Source organism: Microtus oregoni, unplaced genomic scaffold, assembly GCF_018167655.1.
Source record: "Microtus oregoni isolate MIOR12 unplaced genomic scaffold, Mior012 000029F_ref0000214, whole genome shotgun sequence".
Taxonomy (NCBI): domain Eukaryota; kingdom Metazoa; phylum Chordata; class Mammalia; order Rodentia; family Cricetidae; genus Microtus; species Microtus oregoni.
This window is the reverse complement of record NW_024543088.1, coordinates 2,933,782-2,953,705: the sequence shown is the minus strand read 5'-3', so window position 1 is coordinate 2,953,705 and position 19,924 is coordinate 2,933,782. Positions and strand designations below refer to the sequence as shown.

The following is a 19,924-nucleotide window of genomic DNA, read 5'->3' as shown; positions in this document are numbered from 1 at the left end:
CAGTCATTGGCACTGCCCTCTGAAATGGGGACGCTTAGCTGGAAGGCGGCAAGCCTGAGATGAGTGGACCCTTGTTTCTGGCTAGCTATAGGAGGGGTTTGAGCTGCTCCTGTAACTCGCCAGGGTGACAGATACCTGGTAGCCCCTTGACCAGTGCCTGGTTCTGTTTTCATTAACCAGAGTAACAGTGCCCCCATGTGGATAGCACACTAAACTGCAGAAGGGAGTGTGGGAGCTAGAAATGTCCTTCTCCCCTTACAGACCTTGGAAGGTGACCTCCAGTGACTATCCACACTGGAATTTCCTAACGGTTACCTCCAGGTCTGAGGAACATGCTTTGCTTTTCACCTGATTTCTTTTCTCATGGTGCTATGGATTAAACCCAGGGCCTTGCACATGCTAGACCATGTTCTACCAGGGAGCTATTCTCCTCAGGCCCTCACTGATGGTTGGCAAGTGTTTACTGCTGAGCCATACCCCCACTGGAGGATTCCAGGCAGATGCTCTACCACTGAGCCACACCCCAGCCCCTCACTGGGGAATTGTAGGCAGGGGCTCTACCACTGAACCACACCCCAGCCCCTCACTGGGGGATCCTAGGCAGGGGCTCTACCACTGAACCACACCCCAGCCCCTCACTGGGGGATCCTAGGCAGGGGCTCTACCACTGAACCACACCCTACTCCCCTCACTGGGGGATTCTAGGCAGGGGCTCTACCACTGAGCTCCATCTTCACCACTGATTGCTGCCTCTTGAGTCATCAGCTTCCCACATTCTTGACGCCAGTCTCTTATTAGGTAGTATCTAACTAATCTCAGTTCAGTCAGCCTTGTCCTCTGAGAATTCCCTTATTAAGTAATCAGTTTAAACTATTTCTTTGTCTAATAGCACACTTATACTCAGGTTTCTTACCCCAAAAGCCATGGATAGTGAGCCCCCACACATACCCATATGTGTGTGTCTATGTGTATGTGTGCCATAGTGTTCACAGCTACTCCTCATCTGCTTCCAGAAGAAGAGCTGTGAAGACAGCCTTCAGTAGGCTCCTGACTTTGGGGAAGTTGACAGAAGTACTTGCTTCTGCTAGTATCCCATGAGAATGACTGTCCCCATGCAGACAGAACCACAGACTCAGCTCCTCATCTGCACCTAGAGTAATCCATTAGTCTTTCTGTCTTGGTAGCCAGGAACCCATCTCCTGGGCCAGCTTCCCCATGGCCGACCTGGTTCCCGACCTTCAGCACATCCTGTTTTGGATGTCAAACTCCATCGAACTCCTGTACTTCATCCAGCAGAAATGCCCGCTGTACATGCAGAACATGGAGGAGGAGCTGGATGTCACAGGTATGGCACCTGCGGTGCGCCATGAGAGCGGGCACAGCGGTAACTTTATGCATATGTGCCTGTACAGTGTGGAGCTTTCACGGTCCCTAGGCCAGTCATTTAGGGATCACAGATGAGGCCAGCATCAGTGATTTAGACTGATCTGATGTTCTAGGGCCTGCTGTATGACACTTTGCTAGTCTGTGTTGTCTGTATGTTCTGTTCTGTTTGTGGGAGGCTGAATGTGTGCACAGACCACTTGGGACACATGAACATACAGTTAACCAAATGGGGGGTTTAATCCAGAAAGGAAGAATGCTGCCAATCTTAGCTTAAAATGGTAGGGCGCATCAATTTCAGAGATGGAAAATATGGGCAGCATGCCTTAAATTAGCATTTCCAAATACTCAAATTCCCAAATACTTGAGGAGAGGCGGTTCTGCTAGAGGGGATTGGGGGTGGGGTGGGGTGTGGTGTGGTGAGGGTTCTATAAAGATAATGCTGTGCGCTGTGCTGGGGAAGTGGCTCGGTTGGTAAAGTGCTGGTTGTACAAACATAAGGACCTGAGTGCTGTCTCTAGCTTGCAAGTAAAAAGCCAGGGGTGATGGTGTGGACTTGTTGTCCCCATGCTCATAATCCTGGAGGGTAGGAGGCTCCCCGGGACTCACTGACTAGCCGGCCTGGCCAAAACAGTGAGCCCCAGACACCAGGGGGAGACCCTGTCTGAGAAACCAAGGTGGATACCCTCAAGGAATGACACTGGACGTTGTTTTCTGGTCTGCAGATGTGTGTATATGTGAGTGTGCGTGCACATGAACACAGATGCATGTGCATGGATGGATACAAACACACAAAATTGCTCAGAAAAAAGGAGGGTAGCTCAGTTAGTAAAGTTCTTACCATGGAAATAGGAGGATCTGAATCACATACTCCCACCCCTGACACACACACACACACACACACACACACACACACACACACACACAGTGGCACATGCTTGTAATTCCAATGCTGGGGCGGGGGTGGAGACAGAGAGAGGATCTCTGGGGCTCATTCCAAGTTCTAGGCCAAAAAAGAGATCCTGTCTCAGAAAACAGGATGGATAGTTCCTGAGGAAAGGCACCTGAGGATGACCTCTGGCCTCCATATGTACTGGCACATTACACCTACACATGAATCCCCCCCCCCACACACACGCACACCAGACAGATAAATAAAAGGTGGTGGTGTGAGGCCAGGCCTTGATGCCCTAGGCAATTTCACTGAGGACTCTATGCCTGGGGGGTTCTGACAGAGCCAGGAGCTCATGATGACTGTGGTGGTTCCCATGTCCTGACCATGCACCTGAGGACTTGGGGACAGAGCTTTGCTCTGCCGTGTCATCAAAGCCACTCTCTCTCTCCTGTGTCAGTGTGGACCTTGGACTGTGTAGGTCTAGCCCCCTGGCACTGTGGGTCCAAGCTGTAGTGGAGGTAGTGCTCACTGCGTCTGTGGAGTGTCCCCATACCTCCTTTGTGCTTGCCTATAGCAGGTGAGGCCGGGTTTCCTCATTGCCTGAGGGACATCTGCTCTGGGGCCCCTATGGCTTTATGCCCTTGGTTCTCCTCCTCTCAGTGTCTGCCTGGGATGTCTCAGGTCCACACCTGGAGTGTTTTGTGTACTGTTGCCTGTTTGCCTCTCCTGTCAGCCCGCTCTTTGCCCTTGCACCTTGCAGTGAGGTGGATCTGGATCTTCACGTGGATAACCCAGCAGCCCTCCAGGCCTGGGATGGAGTGTGCAGCAATTTGGGTTCTTTCCCTTTTTTTGTGGTGTATTGTTGTTGTTTTGGTTTGGTGTTTTGAGACAGAGTCTCACTGTAACCCTGCTGCCCTGGAACTTGTTGTGTAGATCAGCTGACCTCAAATTCACAGAAGTCTGTTGGCCTCTGACTTCTGGGTGCTGAAAGGTTTCCATTTTCCTGAGAGATTCTTCTGACTCCACAGCCATGTGACAGCTTCCCAAGGGGCTGCGGTGCAAGCCTTCTGACCTATGTCATTAAACAGTTGATCCTCAGGGCTGGGTTGGGCTTGCTGCAGTGGAATATAGCCAGCTCTGGTGGAGAACACAGCATGGAGACTTGGGTCTCTTAACCCAGACACTCAGGAGACTGAGGCAGGACAGTTGTAGGCTCAAGGCTAATCTGGACTACAGAGTGAGTTCATGGTCATGCTGGGTACCTTGTCTTAAAAGAAAGGAGCCCAGTGATAGAAGCCTGCATGACCTAGAAAGAAGAGAAGAAAAGAAGTGGAGAGGATGGAAGGAAGGACAGACTTCTGTGCTCTGTCTCAGGGACATGGGAGCATGTGAACACACGTGTGTGGTCTTCTCTGACTGCCCGGTGTTACTGGCTAAGCCAGGTTTGGGATCGCTGTACCTCGAAAGCCAGATTGGGAGTGTTGGTGTGCCATGCAGAGCCCTCAGTGGGGAGCTAGACAGCTGGGGGAGTCCTGGCTGCTACTGACTGGGTGGGTCCACATGTGCAGACTGTTCTGGTGACCCCCCCTTGTGACCCCTTTCCTTGCAGGCTCCAAGGAATCACTGTTCTCCTGCACACTGACGGCCAGCGAGGAGGCCATGGCGGCCCTGGAGGAGGTGGTGCTCTATGCTTTCCAGCAGTGTGTGTATTACCTCTCCAAGGTGTGTGCTGCCACCTGGCTTTCCCAGGGCCTTGGGGTAGGAGGGAAAGGACTGCCAGCTTCAGCAGGGAGGAAGCAACCACTGGTTCGACTCTGGCCCTTCCCCATACCAGGAGTGCCACCATGGTACAGCCTTGTGATCATCGGGCATGGAGCCTTTTACAGCACTGCTAAGTGACTGCCATGTCCAGCCTGTTTGCACCCGCAGCTCCCGTCCTTGCTTCTATTAGTCCCAGAGGCGGCTCCTGCTGGGCCTCATTCTAACCGATTACCTAAGACTGGAACAGAAGCTTGTTAGGTTGGGGACTCCTGGGTCAGTCCCAGCATCCCTGTAAGTGGCTCTGGGGTTCTCTCTCTCTCTTGGCAGTGCCTGTATGTCTGCCTCCCGGCCCTCTTGGAATGCCCCCCATTTCAGACAGAGCGCAGGGGGAGCTGGCGCTCAGGCCCTGCTCTGCCTGAGGAGCTCCGGCGCGTTGTGTCCGTGTTCCAGGCCACCTCGGACCTCCTGCAGCAGCAGCAGATGCACCCTGAGGTGGCCTCCCAGATGCTAGCTTACCTCTTCTTCTTCTCTGGCACGCTGCTCCTCAATCAGGTGCTGGACAAGGGTGAGTGGTGCTTGGGGCTGGGGCTAGGATCCTTTGGGAAAGCTAATTGTGCTCCAGGGGTGCTGTGGCTGGACGCTAGAGCTGTGCTGGTGGACGCTAGAGCAGTGCTTGTGGACGCTAGAGCTGTGCTTGTGGACGCTAGAGCTGTGCTTGTGGACGCTAGAGCTGTGCTGGTGGACGCTAGAGCTGTGCTGGTGGACGCTAGAGCTGTGCTGGTGGACGCTAGAGCTGTGCTGGTGGGAAGATGGCTCAAGACCCAGGGCGAACAAGAGCTCGGAGCACCCCTTGTATGCTGCTCCAGTACCCGCCACCAGCATGCAGAGGGGCCAGACTAAGACAGCGTTACAGGATCACACTGACACTGGCCCTTGGCCCTTGACCCTGCTTTACTGAGATGCTGTTTCTCCATCACCAGCTGGAACTCTGGGTATCTAACACAGCGGAGCCACATAGACAGGATGATGTAGGGTAGGAGAGGTAGGGGTGGTGGCTGTCACAGCACCTCTTGCCTTGTGCCCTGCCTCCTCCATCTGCTTCTGCCTCTGCCCTGGAGAGGGCATGGCTAGTTGGCATTGCCTTGGAAACTGAGATAGGTGTCGAGGTGGCCTGGAAAGAGAGAATGTGCTTTGGGGACCCTGGTGTGTCAGTTTCATCCTTTCTTCTCTCTCCAGGGCCCTCTCTGAGTTGCTTCCATTGGCCCAGGGGTGTCCAGGCCTGTGCTCGCCTGCAGCAGTTCCTGGAGTGGGCCAGAAGTGCTGGCCTTGGAGTGCCCGCTGAGCGTTTCTTTCGGAAGCTCTCCTGCACCCTGCATTTGCTGGCCACTCCCAGTGCTCAGCTGGTACAGGTAGGAGGGCACTAAGGGACAAGTGCAAAGAAGGGCATGTGACCCTAGGGTCACTGGCTTACAAATCAACTTAAGGTGGACTGGACTCTACACCTGGAAAACCTCACATATTCCCTAGGAAATCCACAGAGTTGCTTAGTTTCTCAACTGTCCCCATCCACACCAGGCTGGGTAATCTTATAGGTGCCTATAGGCTGTCCCTGGACCCTGTATTGTTCACTCTGTGTAGCAGGGGGCACTCTGAAAGTGTGACCGAGATGAAGGACCTGAAGAGAAGGCCATGATCTATGTGCCCCACTGGTCCCCGTCTAATCAGACAGGTTCGTAGCGTGGGGTCAGACATTTGGGTAGGAAGAGAGTGAGGGCTCAGCTCACAGTGGCTGCTGTCAAGAGCCTGCCAGTTGATAGCTTCTAGAAGATGGGACAGCCCATCCAGCCCAGAAACACAGCCTCATTCCCGTACCCATGAGGAACTGAACTCACCACAGATGTGAGAAAGGTCTTCCCCTAGAGCAGTGGCTCTCAACGTTCCTAATGCTGTGACCCTTTAATATAGTTCTCATGGTGTGGCGACCCCAGACATAAAATTATTTTTATTGCTGTTTTATAACTGTAGTGTTTGCTACTGTTATGAATCATAGTGTAAAATATTTTGGAGATAGAGGTTTGCCAAAGGGGTCGTGACCTACAGGTTGAGAACCTCTGCCCTAGAGCCACCCCAGTCAGCCCTGTAGGGCTGCACCCTTGCGTCACTCTATCCTCAAGTTCACGGTCTACCACCACAGCGATAGGAAACCAGGTCTCTCACCCTGCTCCTCCACATGAGGCACATTCTTCCTCAGAGCATTTGTTCTGATGGTTGATGGAAACTTTGCAATGGTCTCTTCTCGTGTGTGGATGCTGACCTGGTCCTGAGATGGTGAACAGATGGGGTGGAGCAGTCCAACATTAAATCTGCCCTCTGTGGTCCAGGGCCATGTGTTCAAAGCTCACTGGGTACCATGGCTACAGTGTCAGCCCCACACAAAGCCCTGGGCATGCTTGGGACAGCCAGCTGGTCAAAAAGAATAGTCCCACCAGGTGTGGTGGCTCATGCCTCTGATCCCAGCACTCTAGAAGCAGAAGCAGGAGGATTGTTGAAAGTTTGAGGCTAGTCTGTACTACACAGTGAGTTCCAGGCCAGCCTGAACTACATGTGGAGAGCTTATCTTTTTTTAAAAAGTTAAAAAAGAAAAGAAAAGCTATTCTTTCTGCAGACTCACACCCGCGTCTCCGCCCCACTGACACGGATGACAGTGGCGCTCTTTCCCGTTGAGACTCCGGCGTCACCCTCGACTGCACTGCAGCTGACTGAGTGGTCAGCACTGTGCCCCAGGCCCTTGTGTGGAACACAAAGTGAGGTCACGCAGCCAGCATACGTGGAGTTGTGATTCCAGACATGGCCCCTTGTGTTCTTTATCCACTCCGCAAGCATTTAAAATGTCCTCTGCTAGGAACTGTGCTTTTTAAGTTATATTTCTTTGCTTATTTGTGTGTATGCACGCACACTTGCACATAGTGAGTGGGCGGAGTTCAGGGCACAGCTTCCTAGCTGTCTGTTCTCTGCTTCTACCGCGGAGTCCTTGGGATGAACTCAGGCCCGCAAATGCGAGCAAGAGCCTTTTTTACCTGCTGAGACATTTACCAGGCCCAGGGGAAATGCGCTCTACATGAAGTTCACAATGTTAGGTATGAAAACTGGTTTAATTTTTTCACTACAAAGTGAAAAATTTACCATAGAAAACTCAGGTGTCTAGACATGTCTGGCAGCTAGAACATGTGAATTTAGTTTGCTTCCTCCCAGATATCACTGTCTTAGTTAGGGTTACTGTTGCTGTGATAAACACCATGACCAAAACAACCTGGGGAGGACAGGGTTTCTCTGGCTCACACTTCAGCATTGCTGTTCATCACTGGAGGAAGTCAGGACAGGAACTCAAACGGGGCAAAAACTTGGAGTCAGGAGTGATGCAGGGCCGTGGAGTGGTCTGCTTACTGGCTCGCTTCCCTCGACTTGCTCAGCCTGCTTCATAAAAAGCCCACGATCACCAGCCTGAGGACAGCACCACCTACCATGGGCTGGACCCTCCCGCATCAATCACTAGTTAAGAAAATGCTTTATGGTTGGATCTAACAGAGGCATTTTCTCAACTGAGGTTCTCTCCTTTCAGATATTCTAGCTCGTGTCAACTTGACATAAACTAGCCAGTAAAACCACTGACTTAGTCAGGGTCTCCACTACTGTGAAGAGCCATGGCCACGGCAACTCTTACAGAGGAAGACATTTGATCGGGACTGGTTTACAGCTGCAGAGGTTTATAGTTCATTATCATGGCGGCATGCCAGCAGACATGGTGCTGGAGAAGGAACTAAGAGTTCTGCATCCAGATTGGCAGGTAGCAGGAAGAGAATGCTTTACTGGGCCTGACTTGAACATCTGAGACTTTAAAGCCTTCCCCCAGATACTCAGTTCCTCCAACAACAGCTTACCTACTCCAAAAAGGCTAATAGTGCTATTCCCTATGAGCCTATGGGGGCATTTTCTTTCAAACCATCGCAATCACTAAGCTTTTTTATTTTCTTTAGCAGTACTGGAGATGGAACCCAGAACCCTGTGCATGCTGGGCAAGTGTTAACCACTGAATCATGCCCTTAGCACCTCAATGGGGGATCTTAGGCAGATGCTCTACTACTGAGCTACACCCCAGCCCCTCACTGGGGGTCTAGGCAGGTGCTCTACCACTGAGTGACACTCCAGCCCCTCACTGGGGGATTCTAGGCTGGTGCTCTACCACTGAGCTACACCCCAGCCCCTCACTGGGGGATTCTAGGCAGGTGCTCTACCACTGAGTCACACCCCAGCCCCTCACTGGGGGGTTCTAGGCAGGGACTCTACCACTGAACTGTGCCTCCAGCCCACAAAGAGATTTTGGTAAGTACAGCCCTTAGATGAAGTGGCCTGGGGTGAACCTACCCTTTTTCAGAGAGCAGCTTGCATAACCTGATGAAATTCAAAGTCATTTAGTTGAAGGTCTAGAAAACCATTGAAGGGACCTGGAGGGACAGGGGAATAGATCTGTAGTATGGAACCATAAAGAGTTGAATGGGAGGTCTGCCCGCTGGACTTACACAGGTGGGAACACACACACAACTAAAAATCCTCCTACTCATAAAGGAAAACAATGGTCTGGGCTGTAGTTCAGTGGTAAAATGCTTGCGTGATTCATGCAAGACCTGGGCCTTTGTTCGAGGTCCTTGATCATCAGCTGCTTTGTGTGGACAAAGTCTGTCATGGTCATTCTGCATGTGAGAATCTGCAGAGCTGGGAGCAAGCCTTGGGAACAAGCACCCCAGCTGACCCTTGTCCTCTGTTGAGCTGGAACAGAGTTCATGCTTTGGGCTCCTGGGACTCAGCTCATAAGGAGCCCTCAGTGGTGGTTCGAGAGGCCTCTGGGTGGTCACTGTTTATTGTGTTGGCTCCAGACTGTTCACGGGGCTGGTCACAAGGGTATTTCTTTGAGAAAAGCTGAACTGTGCATTTCAGATTTGTTCAACGTGTGTGTGTGTGTGTGTGTGTGTGTGTGTGTGCGCGCGTGCGCACGCGTGTGTGTGCGTGCGTGTGTAGGTCACAGGACAGCCAACCTTGAATGTCATTCCTCAGGTGCATTTTTCACCTTTTGTTTGAGACAGGGTGTCTCCTTGGCCTAGCACTTTGCCAGGTAGGCTAGGCTAGCTGGCTAGTGAGCTCCAGTGATCTGCCTCGTCACCCCAAAAGCTGGGACTCTGTGCACCACACCTAATTTTCCATGGGTTTTGCTGATCCAGCTCAGGCCCTCATGCTTGAGAGGCAAACACTTGAGCTGGGGGGGGGGGGGAGGCATCTCCCCACTCGAAGGCCTGTGCGATGTCTGAGTAGGGCTATATGCAGAAAGGAAGCAGCTCTGACCCCCTGGACTCTCAGCTGCTCCTGTCTGCATGGCTAGATGCTTGTCCATCCCACATGGAGTCCTGGAGGTCCACTGTGAAGACAACTAGTCCAGGCCCCTGGTGGAACCTCTGTGAGGTGGAGGGCCACTGGGCTGTGACAGGGAGGGCGGTCTGTGACAGGGAGGGCGGGCTGTGACAAGTGACAGGCTTGTTCTGCCAAGAGCCAGTAGCAGGTATCTTAGTCTTGCTCTCCACACAAGAAAATGGAGTCCATCCATATTCTTCATGGTCCTTGCTTCTGAACCCTCTAAAAAGAAAACACCCTTAGCCCCAGGGCTTTATTTAAATAGGTCTCAGACTAGCCAGCAAAAAGCAACTGCAAAGGAAAAAAGATTATTTTTATCCTCGTGAGAGGAAGGGAAGAAATAGTGTTCATAAATAATAGTGTGCCTGTAAATAAGGTAGCAAGGAGATTTCTTGGGCCAGGCACAGTGACACACACTTTGCAATTCCTATACTCTGGAGGCTGAGGCGGGGAGGTCATGAGTTCAAGGTCAGCCTTGGCTTCACAAAGGGACCCTGTCCTTTTAAAACTGTTTAGTAAAGACTCCTTTTTTTCCCATATGTGTGTCTGTATTGATGAATGAATGCATGCCGTGTGTGCAGGTTCCCACAGAGGAGCGTGCTGGTCCTCTGGAACTGGCATTACTGCCGGTAGTTAGTCGTCTAATGTGGGTACTGGGAACCGAACTTGGATCCTCTGGAAGAGCAGCAAGCACAATTAGCTGCTGAGGCATCTCTCCCAGCCCATTAATTTTTTTTAAAATTACATTAATATACTACATGATTATTGTGTGTGAGTATGTGTATAAGCAAGCATACATTTGGAGGTCAGAGGACAACTTGCAGGAGTTGGTTCTCCCCCTCTACCGTATGGATCTTGGAACTTCCACTCAGGGCTTGAGGTGACAGGCATCTTTACTGGCTGAGCCGTTAGCTGGTTTAGAACACTGTCTGAATAAACAAAACCAAGCAAGAATGCTTATAAGTTAAAACTACAGGAGCAGAGCGAAAAGGCCCAGTGGCAGGGTAGGAAGTTAAGAGCGAAGGAAATCTTCCCGAAGTGGCTGCCCAAATACCAGAGAGCAGAACCCAGAGGGAGGAGCAGGAAGATGTGATTCATGGCTGGTTCCTCCCTGACAACCTGGGGACAAACCACCGGAGTGGGAGGAAGACCTCAAAAAGAAACAGCCCTTCCCCCTGTGAGTCTTGGACTTGAGGGGTGTGTGGAGGGGCTCCCAGCAAGAGTGTGGCCCTGGAGTCAGTTCTTGTCCCTCCGCCAACAGCCCTGCCGCTCTGGCTGTCCCTGGGGCATAGACTTTGGATGGCCACAACCCAGGCCTGTGACTGTTGGCAGGAAAATCAAGCCATGGTGAGAGAGGAAGAAAAGACAGGAAAACTAAAGCCAAAGCAGCAGACTGAGGCAGAGAGAATGGTGGTGGTGGGGGTCTCAGGCTGACTCTACCCCGACCCTGAGGGACCACCCAGAACTTTGGCACCATGAACCACCCCACTCTCCCCCAGAGCAGAATAATACAAGATGATAGGACTCTGAGAAGGGAAACTTTTTATTTTTTATTTTTATTTATTTATTTTTTTGAGACAGGTTTCTCTGTGTAGCCCTGGCTGTCCTGGAACCCATTATGTAGACCAGCTTGCCTTGAACTCAGAGGTCCTCCTGCCCCTGCCTCCTGAGTGCCACCACCACCCCTCCTGGGCTGAGAGACTTCTGGAGAGCCACCTGGAAGTCTGAAGTCCGCCTCTATATTCTGCAGCCCAAGACGCCTGGCCTGGAATTCAGGGCCAGCTGTGCTGCCTGTGAAAGAGGAGGAACTTTCAGATCAAGGTTGTGGTCCACAGGACCTTTGTCATGAGGCCATAGAGGACTTGTGCCACTGTAGAAAAAAAGGGATGAGCACCAGGCTGGAGAAGGAGAAAGGAGGGTGACGAGGGAGCCAGGGGACTGCCAGGTGTCTGGCCTGGCTTTGTTAGAGGACCACCAGGGCTTACACATTTCTGGTTTGGTTTCGTTATTGTTAGCCTCGACGGGCTTCAGACTTCTTACGTAGCCCAGGCTGGGCTTGAACTCCTGACACTCCATTGCCACCTCCTGAGGGTGCTGGAATTCCAAGTGGGCACCACTATACCTGGCTGTCCCTTTGTTCCTACCCTGAGCGCTGTCAGCTCTCCCAGCACCTCGATGACGCTGTTTGTCCTTTACACGGTCTACATGCTTCTTTCCCGCTCCCTCACTCCTTTCTATCCATTCTCCTGGGTTTCTTGAGCCAGGGTCTTACTTTGTAGCGAGGCCAGCCTCTCCACTGTGGATGAGGTGGTCAGTGTGGTGTCTTCTGCTCCATCCTCTCACTGACCTCCCTGCTGTCTGCATTGTCCCCCAACCCCTACCCCTCGCCTCTGGAATGAAAAGACCAGGGGGAGGGGCTAGAACCCTGCCAGAGGAGGAACTCCTGTGGGCAAGGGACTGCCTCATGCACCCGGAGGTCTTTGACCAGAGCTTCTTGTCCCCAGATGAGCTGGGCCACCCTGCGGGCCACATTCCCTGCCCTGAGCCCTGCTCAGCTGCACCGGCTACTGACTCAGTACCAGCTGGCCTCTGCCATGGGCCCTATGAGCGCCTGGGAGCCGGGAGCCCAAGACAGCCCCGAAGCCTTCCAGTCAGGTGAGCCTTCCCAGCGGCCAAGCCTTGGGCTGTGGTGGTGGTGGTGGGGACAACTCCCAAGCTCAGGAAGCACAGAGCAGCTCACTGAGGTGGGGACACAAGGGCCCCTACAACATGGCACCTCCCCCCAGGGTCCTACTGTGCCCTCATCTCAGAGTCAATGTCCCTTTGCTCTTAGGACTTAGGACTGGGGCCCAGCTGGTCAGGAAATGAACAGCAGGGTGGGGTTTCAAAACCTTCTGCAGACATTCCTCAGCTCTGAGTACACGTGCTGTTCATGCATGTATGCAGCAGAGGTATATACACGTATGTGTGTGCACATTTCCCTTTGTAAGTTACACACGTCTTCCTTCATAAGCATGCATTTACAGTGTGCCAACACAAAAGTGCAGGCTGGCCAACGTTAGGCTTCCCACCGTCTTCCTATCACCTGCCACACTGGCTGGCCTGGGCCCAGAGGATGCCTTCCAATTTACTAACTGGTATTAGAACACTCCCCCAACACCATGCACCAGACTCTGTGCTGGGAGCTCAGAGCTGGCATCACAGAAAGGTTCCTGCCTCCATCCCCATCCAGGGCCTGCATACACTAACATGCCAGTGTCCATATGTATGTGTCCTAGGGATGCATGGGCGCGTGGGGGTGGTCTGCTCAGGCTAGAGCCTAGTCAGGATCCAGAGAGACGAGCCTGTGCCAGGCTCATCCTGCTGAGGTCTTGCTGTCTTACGGCCTCAGTGGGTGGGTGAGGATCTAGGAGGGAGGGAGGGAGGGAAAAGGGAGGGAAGGAAAGGAGGAAGGCCAGGTCCCAGCATCTGCACTCGTTCCATTGCAGAGGACGTCTTGGAGTCCTATGAAAATCCGCCACCCATCGTTCTGCCAAGCCAGGGCTTCCAGGTGGACCTGGAGGCCGACTGCCTGGAGGACAGCACCTACCAGCACCTGCTCTACATCCGCCACTTCCTGTGGGGACTGCGGGGCCAAGGCAGCCCTGACGGTGGGCCTGCCCAGCCCGAGGGCATCGAGGTAGAGTGGGGCAGAGATGTTGGTGAGGAGGGACTGGGTCACTCAGAGCACCCTGAGACTTGCAGCTGTCAGCAGAAGCAGGTACAGTTGTCTAGAGTGGGCTGGGGGATGCAGCAGGCGTGACCGCGAGATCTTAGGGCTCCATTTGAGGAGAAGGTTTGCAAACGTCCTCACCCACTCTTCATGCCTGGCATGGTCTGGCCGAGCCTGTATCCTCTGGGGTGGCTTGTCTGTGCCTCTTCTGGGGTTCTCTGGGTTCTGCCCCCTTCTCTTGGGTTCATCTTTTGCCTACCTCTCTTCCCAGGGCCTGTACCACACCATTCCTGAGGGGCATCCAGAAGGCCCTGGCTGCCCCCTGGCAAACAGGGACTCAGGCAGAGGCGCTGTCGAAACTGCCCCTGCCCATTCTCTTCCTGTCACTGGAGCTCCCTGGGCACAGGGCCCCCCTGGAAGACAGACTACCCGAGGGGACCGCAGGGGCTCCCAGGCTGGCTCTCTGCACACTGACTCCTCCTGCCTGCTCACTCCTCCCAGCACACCGCTGGGCCTGGAGCCTGGAGGCCCCACCTGGCCAGAGACCAGTGGCCACCGTGGAAAAGCACTCCTCGAGGGGCAGAGGAATGGGCCAGGTGGCCCTCCTGGTGTGGTTCTAGAAGGTGAGGCCTGGCCTGCTCGGGACTGGGTAGCAAACCCTGCTTGGGGCTCCTTGGGCTGTCCTGTAAGTGCTGATCAACAAACTCCTTAGTGCCTGATGAGAGACAGTCTGGGCATGTGTGCGCGCGTGCACTTAGGATTGAGCACATACCAATGCGCATGTGTGCACAGTGGGGCCCTCCTGGCCCCGGGAGGACTCTTACCATTGTGTCCTGATTCTCCGCCAAGTCTGAAGACTCTCACAGTGGGCACTCAATGGAGCAGGACAAGGCCAGCTGCCTGCTCAGGTTCTGGGGCTGGGGTTCAGAACTGTTAGGTCAGGGCCTATCCTGAGATCCCCACTCAGACACAAGCTCTGTTGACAGAGAGGGACAGGGCCTCAGGGTGGGCCAGTTAGTCTGGGTTCTGAAGCAGGGTCTGGATGCAGTGGGGGCCTCGGAGGATAGACTTGCAGTTGCATCCTGGTGAAGAGATGGGAGTGGGTAAGACAGTGAAGAGGCGGTAGGAGGCCGGGTTGCCATGTGCTTTGGGTCCATGACCTCGGGAACACGTCCTGTTGAGTGGGCCTGTCCCTTCCCTGGGCTTGCTGTCATGTTTGTCCAGCTGGTGTCTTCCGTGGGCTCCAGCAGCACTTGCTGTGCTCTGGCATGTGGGACATCTCTGCCCTCCTAGAGGTCCCCTGTGTCCTGACTTTGGGAGTGAGTGCTGGCCTCCAAGCCCACTGACTCCTTATCCCCCCTCCCCCGCCCACCCAGGAGACACTGTTGAGGCTGCTGCTGAAGCTCCTGCTGAGGCCTCCAGCCCCAGCTCCAGCGCAGAGGACTTCTGCTATGTGTTCATGGTGGAGCTCGAGCGAGGCCCCTCGGGGCTGGGGATGGGCCTGATTGATGGGATGGTGAGGAGCCCTGACCCTCAGCCCTCTCCTCCTGTTCTTGTACCATAGTCAGGGCCAGTGAGAAATGCCTGTTCTGTTTCATGGGCCTGCCTTTGGGAGCACTGGTGAGGCCCAGTGCTTCCCTGTGGGGCACACAGGGATCATGATTTGTGACCTGGCTGTCTCCAGGCATGTTCACAGAGAGGGGTGTGTGGTACAGGGTCTTTGCTGGGGAGCACCAGAGGCATCCTGAGACCCCTGCTTCTTCCCAGCACACACCTCTGGAGACCCCGGGACTCTACATACAGACCCTGCTTCCCGGGAGCCCTGCAGCATCTGACGGGCGGTTGTCACTGGGAGACCGAATCCTGGAAGTGAACGGCAGCAGCCTGATGGGTGTGAGCTACATGAGGTACGTGCCATACCTGGCCTGCAACACAGAACTCACAGATCGTTGTATGGGGGTGCACCTGCAAGCCAGTCCTGCATTCTGAAGCGGGGAGAGGCAGAGGCCGTGGCTGCTGCTGGCTCTTCTGCACCATCTCCACCTCTCGATTTCAGAGCAGTAGATCTGATTCGACATGGAGGCAAGAAGATGCAATTTCTGGTGGCCAAGTCTGATGTGGAAACAGCCAAGAAAATCCGCTTTCGCAAGCCTCCTTCCTGATAGACCAAAGAACCTTTGCCCCCGCACCTGCTTCCCGTATCCTCACCAGGTGCCATCGACACTCACCCACTGCCCACCCCTAAGCCCCACACTCCCCAGTCCAGCCAGTCCTGGGTTTTAAAGTTGACTGAGTTCCTATGTTGTGGCCTCACGTTGAGGACATGTGTTGATAGTGTTGTACCTCTTAGTGTATATTTATTTATATGACAGATGACACTAAGTTGTGACATTTCCTACAGAGCTTTTATGTTTAAAGACTTTAATGGAGAATTGAGATTCAATAAACTATGTTTCGTATTCTTACAGTGGGGATGCAGGATCTGCACTGTGGTACAGGACACATGGGCCACACTGAGGGAAGTCAGTGGTTTTTGTGATCAACCCTTCCAGCCAACATAGGAGAAGCCTTGAGTGGGCCTAATAGAGATTGTGGTGGATATAGTTCCCCACTGCTTCTGGTTCTGGGGGTTTGACCCAGGGCTCTTGGTGTGTTAGGTAGTCCCTCACTGGGGGATTCTAGGCAGGTGCTCGACCACTGAACCACACCCCAGCCCCTCACTGGGGGATTCTAGGCAGGTGCTCAACCACTGAGCCACACCCCAGCCCCTCACTGGGGGAGTCTAGGCAGGTGCTCAACCACTGAGCCACACCCCAGCCCCTCACTGGGGGATTCTAGGCAGGTGCTCAACCACTGAGCCACACCCCAGCCCCTCACTGGGGGATTCTAGGCAGGTGCTCTACCACTGAGCCACACCCCAGCCCCCCCCTCACTGGGAAATTCTAGGCAGGTGCTCTACCACTGAGCCACACCCCAGCCCCTCACTGGGGGATTCTAGGCAGGGGCTCTACCACTGAGCCACACCCCAGCCCCTCACTGGGGGATTCTAGCTACCCCTGAGCTACAACCCTCAGCCCCTCTTTTTATATTTTGTTTTGCAACACTCTCACTGAGTTGCCCAGGTTGGCCTTGCTCCATAGCCTAAGCACTGTGAGCTGTCTACCATCCTGCCTCAGCCTCCTCAACAACTGAAATTACAGGCCTGCTCTCCTGAACTAGGCTATGAATGGGGTTGACTGACCACGCTCTAACCCAGGATTGCAGCTCCTTTCAGCCAGAACACAAGAAACACAAGCCAGTGTGGTATGGTCTTTTGGTCCTTCTTTGAGATTCTGCCTGGGCTGGTGTAGAACTTACTGTGGAGGAGGTAGTACAGAGCGGCTCCCAGACCACTGCAGTCTTGCTTACTGTGGAGGAGGTAGTACAGAGCGGCTCCCACACCACTGCGGTCTTGCTTACTGTGGAGGAGGTAGTACAGAGCGGCTCCCACACCACTGCGGTCTTGCTTACTGTGGAGGAGGTAGTACAGAGCGGCTCCCACACCACTGCGGTCTTGCTTCAGCCACCAAGCAGGGTCCCCATGCCTGTCCCCATCATTTTAAATCACACTGCTTAGTATCTCTCCAAAGACAGGGATCTGGAGGCCCGGAGAAGGATAGATGATTGAACCAACCTATTCTTGGGCCCAAGCCAGGCTTGAGCCTGCTCTCCTTGCTCAGATGGCCTCCACTGGTCCCCACTTGTCACTGATCACCAAGGCAGGATGTTGAACTCTGAGCTGGGGCCCAGGACTTTCCTCCCCAGCCCACGTCCCTTTACACTGTTGGGAAGCCAGCCAGGGTCTGGGCATGCTGTGTTCGCAGCTGGCACCTGCCCACACTGGGTGTCAACAAACTTGGCCTTACTGGACACCTTCAGCGGGGTCAGTAGCTCTACCCATGTCTTCAGTGTGCAAAAAGCTAGTGGAAGAACTTGGTCAGGTCCTCATCTTTTAAGAATTTGGGAAGTGTGTGTGTGCGTGCGCTGCGTGCGTGCACATGCACAGCACCTGTGTTGAGGTAAGGGGACAACCTGAGGAACAGCCCTCACTGCCCCCTTGTTTCAGACTGGGTCTCTCTTTGCTTCTGTATGCACCAGGCTGGTTGCACCAGGCTGGTTGACCCGAGTGCCTCCAGGATTCTCTCTCTTCCTCCCATCTAGCTGTAGGAGCACGAGGAGTAGACACGAGCTACTGTAGCCAGCTTTGTGTAGGTTCTGGGGATTCAAACTGGGGCCCGCATGCTTGTGTTGCAGCTCTCTCCAGCCCGAGGCCCGAGCCAGCTGCAAACATCCCTCACCGGAAAGGGACCTTTGTGGAGGGTAGCCCATGTAGCAGGATCCTCTGTTGGCCCTGTTACTTGCTCCAATGCTTCTCCATGCTGCCTCTCCTGATTGCCACGAAGAGCTGCAGTGCATCTGCTGCAGGGCCTTTCTACTGCTGCTATCGCTACATGTTTCCACCCTGCTTGGGCAGGCAGCCATAACTCGATGATGCCCAAGATGCTGGATAAAGATTTCAAAAAAATTTTACGTTTTTATTGATTTATTTTATGTGCATGGAGTGAAGTACACATGTATGCATGGTGTGCATGTGGCGGGCAGAGGACAACTATGGGAGTCAGTTCTCACCACCACGTAGGTCCCAGGACTTCAGCTCAGGTCAGCAGGCTCAGCACAGGAGCCTTTACCTGCTGAGTCGTCATCTTTCTGGCCCCCAAATCTTTTTATTCAAGATTTTTAAAAAATTATGTTTGTGTGTGCTTGCGTGCGTTTCTGTGTACCATGCACATTTAGGAGCCCTTTGAGACTAGAAGAAGGTGCCAGATTCATAACTGGAGTTCCATGCAGTTTGTGAGTTGCCATATGGGTGCTGGGAACCAAACCCACGTCCTCTGCAAGAGCAATAAGCACTTGAACCATTGAGGATGAATAACATGAAGGACACAACAGGTCTGACACATTAACTCACAGAGACTGGAAGCATGCATAGGGCCTGCACAGATCCAGACCAGACAGGGCTATCTCCAATTAACAACCATTCACAAAAGAAAAATTAGCTTCTCCAAGAAAGCTTCATTGGGTATACAACCCACACTTCAGATGGCTAACACAAACTCACAGGTACTTTAAGATTTTTTGTCTCATACTGCTTTCTTTGGGCTCCTCCCCTTACTGGTGTGTGGGTGTGTGCACACATATGCATATTTCTCTTGGCCTTTTTATATGTCTTTTATCCTTTTTTTTTTTCCTAAGACAGGGTCCTCTGAGTAGTCCTGGAACTCTCTGTAGACCAGGCTAGCCTAGAACTCAGAGATCCACCTGCCTCTGCCTCCCGAGTGCTGGGATTAAAGGTGTGCACCACCACTACCTGGCTCTGTTTGGTTTCTTAAGGGAGAAAGATGTGGACTTAGAAAGATAGGGAGGTGGGGGGGATCTGGGAGGAGATAAGGGGGGGGGGAACCGATCAGAATAAATTGAGTGAAATATTTTTACCAAAGGTGGTTTGATGAGATGGCTTAGCAGGTACGAGTACTTGCTGCAAGCCCGACAACATGAGAACAATCCCTAGGCCAGAACTGACTCAAAAGCCATCCTCTGACCGCCCCACGTGCTCTGCGACATGCAGGCACACGTGCACAATCACATCACACACACGACTTACGTGTGCATGTGTCTAGTCAGGTGTTCATGTGAAATAAGGATCACAACAGTGCTAAAAGCAGGTGTGACTGCGGAAGCTTCACAGGCCCCATGAGAGCCTGGGAGCTGGGCGCCCAGGCAGCCCTGCCCTCTAGCCACGATAAGGTGGGAAAAGCCACTGAGCACGTGTGACCCTCACCCCAAGTGGCTTGCCTCTGAGAGTAGCCAGGGCAGCCCCTGCCATCTGAGTGGGCACTTAGCTTTGGCTGGTGCCCACCAGGAAAAAGGCAACGTATTTTCAGACCTCTGCCCTTGTTCACGCTGGCAAAGCTTTATCAACTCTACATGCAGTGGAGTCAGCTGAATTTCACTCATGACTATGAAGGATGCCAGTGTTCAGAGCTGGAGAGATGGTTTGGTGGTTAAGAGCACTGGCTGCTCTTCCACAGGACATGTTCCATTTCCAGCACCCACACGGTGCCTTACGGCTCTGTAACACCAGTTCCAGGGGGTCTGGTGCTCTTTGACCTCTGCATGCAATGCGTGCACATGGTGCACTGACATCCATGCAGGCAAAGCACCTTGCTCCTGACTTAAGGGCATGGCAAATACCACTGCTTCCTCTGCTCCTGCTCTAGGGGTGGCTGCCCTCACAGGCAACAGGTGGCACCAAACAGACACTGTGTGTCACTCTCTGGGTATATGGGCCCAGCCCCAGCTCAGGGAGGAGCGTTGGTCAGGGCACAGCAGGTCTAGTGACAAGCAGAGGTTTCCCTGAACATGAACCTGGATATAAGGTCCACACAGGCTGCAGTATCCCTGTGGCCTGGATAGGAGCACCCCATGTTGTCACAGACCTCAGCTGCTGTCTTAAGCCTTTTTTTTTTCTTTTCTTTTTTTTTTTTTGTTTTTGTTTTTTCGAGGCAGGGTTCCTATGTGGTTTTGGAGCCTGTCAGACAGGGTTTCTCCGTAGCTTTTTTGGTTCCTGTCCTGGAACTAGCTCTTGTAGAACAGGCTGGCCTCGAACTCACAGA

At 53.3% G+C, this 19,924-nt stretch overlaps 1 protein-coding gene across 1 annotated transcript in view; it reads left to right on the top strand.

Annotated features, from left to right (window-relative positions):
- The window catches only part of LOC121464708 (ras-associating and dilute domain-containing protein-like), a 72,038-nt gene extending 54,419 nt beyond the window's left edge, over nt 1–17,619 (top strand). Inside the window, exons 6-16 of the mRNA XM_041677736.1 lie at nt 1,185–1,345; nt 3,888–4,000; nt 4,367–4,604; nt 5,276–5,448; nt 12,004–12,154; nt 12,988–13,178; nt 13,483–13,834; nt 14,588–14,727; nt 14,979–15,118; nt 15,268–15,422; nt 17,505–17,619. Of these exons, the coding sequence (XP_041533670.1) occupies nt 1,185–1,345; nt 3,888–4,000; nt 4,367–4,604; nt 5,276–5,448; nt 12,004–12,154; nt 12,988–13,178; nt 13,483–13,834; nt 14,588–14,727; nt 14,979–15,118; nt 15,268–15,373 (1,765 nt within the window). The 3' untranslated portion in view covers nt 15,374–15,422; nt 17,505–17,619. The remainder of the gene's footprint in view (nt 1–1,184; nt 1,346–3,887; nt 4,001–4,366; nt 4,605–5,275; nt 5,449–12,003; nt 12,155–12,987; nt 13,179–13,482; nt 13,835–14,587; nt 14,728–14,978; nt 15,119–15,267; nt 15,423–17,504) is intronic.
- The last annotated feature ends 2,305 nt before the right edge of the window (nt 17,620–19,924 follow it).